Consider the following 2,712-nt stretch of genomic DNA (forward strand, 5'->3'; position numbering starts at 1 on the left):
GCCCATTGTTCAGAGAATGGGAGGTTTCAGGACTCACCTTGGAGTCTGACCATGTCCGTCTCTGAGGATCTCGGCCCATTGTTCAGAGAATGGGAGGTTTCAGGACTCACCTTGGAGTCTGACCATGTCCATCTCTGCTTTCTTCTCTATCAGCTCCCCATTCTGGAACTTGCTCCCCAACAGGGGCGTGTGAACGAAGAGCTCTAGCTCGGTGAATCCGGCCTCATGGGGACTCACCTCGAACCATTTCCCTTCAGGACAAAGGAGACGACTTCACCCTTCAGAAAGGTCAACCCCTCCTCCAGCGGCGGTGAGTGTTTACCTCCCAGCGGCCCGTTGGAGAAGCAGTGTTTCTCGATGGCGCAGTAGATGGGGTAAGGGTTGCTGGCGTTCCTGCTGGCCTCCTCTGACAGAAGGCGTAGATCCATCTGAGGACGTATACCGACTTTCTGTAAAGAATCATCACACCTGGGAGCTCAAGGTGTTCGCATGTCCAACCTGTTTCATGATACCGGCAGAGGTTAGGACTCCCCAGATGTCAGAGAGGGAGAAGTGCTCCTCCTTTGAGGTCTCAGCCAACCAGGCCAGAGCCTCCTCCAGCTGCACGCCGGGACCCGACAGCCTGGACACGGCTTCATCCATGTTGGAGCTCCACTGGGGGTCACTGTAGAGCGAGGCCATTGACCTGAGGAGGAACCAGGATATCAGAGACTGTAGAATCACACCTGGAAATGATTCCCTTTAGTTCTTATTCTGGATCTAAAGCTGAAAGATGCTTCATTTCATTTTGATGATTAGCAGCAGAATAAAGGGCTGAACATCCTGAAACTGACCAATAAACGTGGAGCAACCAGCTATTGCTGCTCAGAGTGAGGCCTCCTGCTGACGGGAGGCCAGGGGCGCAGCAGCTGCACGAATTCAACGTTGAAGACCATTAAATATTGATGTGTTTGCAGCCTGAGTTTCCTCTCCAGAATACTTTCTTCTAGCACCAAATATATTTTACTTCAAAACTTGCATCATATTATATTAAAAGGGAAAATGTCAGGAGGTTATAGCTGATGACTCTTCCAGCCTCCAAGTGTTGGAAGAAGAATCCAGAACTTCCTCAGACCAACCGTCCCGACGGCTTTAGATCGCTGGTCTGAATTCCCTGAAGGTTCTGCAGCTTTTAGGTTTCTCTCTGCTTCATCAGACAGAAACCTCTGACTGATATGATCTCGTTACCGGAGCTGGGGGGGTCTGAGAGCTCTGATCTAGATGGCTCTACCTGCAGCTGAGCACAGCAGCAGACTGATGACTGACCGGCTTCAACACAACAAACATTCAGTTAGCTTCTAATTAGCTCCAGGTGCTTCTTCTTTCTAGGGTTTCTGGTGGGCGGGGCCAAGCAGCGTGTCGGTGGAGAGGAGGGAGATGTGGAGCCATCAGGTCAGAAAAGCTGATACTAGAAGCTGTCACTGTTTCTGCATAGCTGTCTGGATGTTACAATAAATAAATATCAAAGGATTAAACTCCAAAGCTGGAAGGATGGATTATGAAGAAGGAAAAGAGGTTTTCAGCCTGTTTCTACTTCCCATTAGTTTCCAGCTCATCTGAGGAAATACGGCTGGTTGCTTAGTTACCATGTCGATCCAGAAACTCCTCCCAGGTAAAGCAGAGTGTCCAGCAGGGCTTCCTGTTCCAGCTGGTAGAGGAAGCCCAGCAGAGCCACCGCTGCCCTCTGACCTCCACCAGAAGCCACCAGAGCAATGTGAGGGACTGAGTCCTGGAAAAGAAACCAGGAAAATCAGACTAGCTCCTCCTTACATTTCTGTTTGTTATATTTCTATCCATTTAGGATCTTTTTCAGTTTATATTGATGTTGTGGCATTTATTACGCCGCCTGTTTCCTGCAGCGGGTTTAACAAACTCAGACTCAACTCTGAATTGATCTGTCCTGAGCTTTTTAGTTCGTTTAACTCAGATCTCCAGCTGCAAAATTACATTTTTACAGCAGAAACTGCATTTCAGAAAGAAAAAAAAGAAGAAAAAAAAAGAATTAAACCAGTAAGAATTAATTTAATATATAATAATAGAACTTTATTAATCTCACTCTGGAGAAAATTACCTCTGCATTTAACCCCGCCCCTTAGGGAGCAGTGGGCTGCCATTGTGCGGCGCCCAGGGAGCAGTGTGGGGTTAAGGGTCTTGCTCAGGGACCCAGAATGAAGGCTGTGGAGATTGATCCGGGTACTGCATCCTTCTCAGAGTGCACTGCTCTGCCCACTAGGCCAACACTCCCCATGTCTATAACTGTTAACACATTTATTAGTTTGTTATCGGCGGTGAAGGACGCATGCTGCTGAACTGGAGCGGGTTCATCTTTACATGAGTCTATTTCTTTAGTCTGTAGCGAGGAAATGAATTAGTCAAAGTTTAGCTTGATTAAATATATTCAACATTAATTGGAGGTTTTATGGCATCTTACTGGCTGATGTCCTTCAGCAAGTAGGTTGATAGTTCAAGTCCCAGCATGGAGTTTCTACGTTCTCCTCATTGAGGTGGAGGTTCAAAAACATCAATGTAAGATGATTCAGTCCTCAGGACCAACTGTGTCTCAAAGATTTATGTCCTCCTCAGTAGCAATTCAGTTATTCTATTCAGTTTATTTCTATAGATTCACATCATGTCATCTCAGGTCACTTTATAGATCCAGATCAACCAGATCAT

At 46.8% G+C, this 2,712-nt stretch overlaps 1 protein-coding gene across 1 annotated transcript in view; it reads right to left on the reverse strand.

Moving 5' to 3' along the window:
• LOC107102418 (cytosolic phospholipase A2 gamma-like) overlaps positions 1-2,712 on the reverse strand; it is a gene marked incomplete at its 5' end in the record, with an annotated part of 19,360 nt that overhangs the window by 12,528 nt on the left and 4,120 nt on the right. The window contains 4 exons of the mRNA XM_015401730.1: positions 111-251; positions 323-428; positions 499-685; positions 1,626-1,768. Coding sequence (XP_015257216.1) covers positions 111-251; positions 323-428; positions 499-685; positions 1,626-1,768 — 577 coding nt within the window. The remainder of the gene's footprint in view (positions 1-110; positions 252-322; positions 429-498; positions 686-1,625; positions 1,769-2,712) is intronic.

This window comes from Cyprinodon variegatus, unplaced genomic scaffold, assembly GCF_000732505.1.
Source record: "Cyprinodon variegatus isolate N-32 unplaced genomic scaffold, C_variegatus-1.0 Scaffold1252, whole genome shotgun sequence".
Classification (NCBI taxonomy): Eukaryota; Metazoa; Chordata; class Actinopteri; order Cyprinodontiformes; family Cyprinodontidae; genus Cyprinodon; species Cyprinodon variegatus.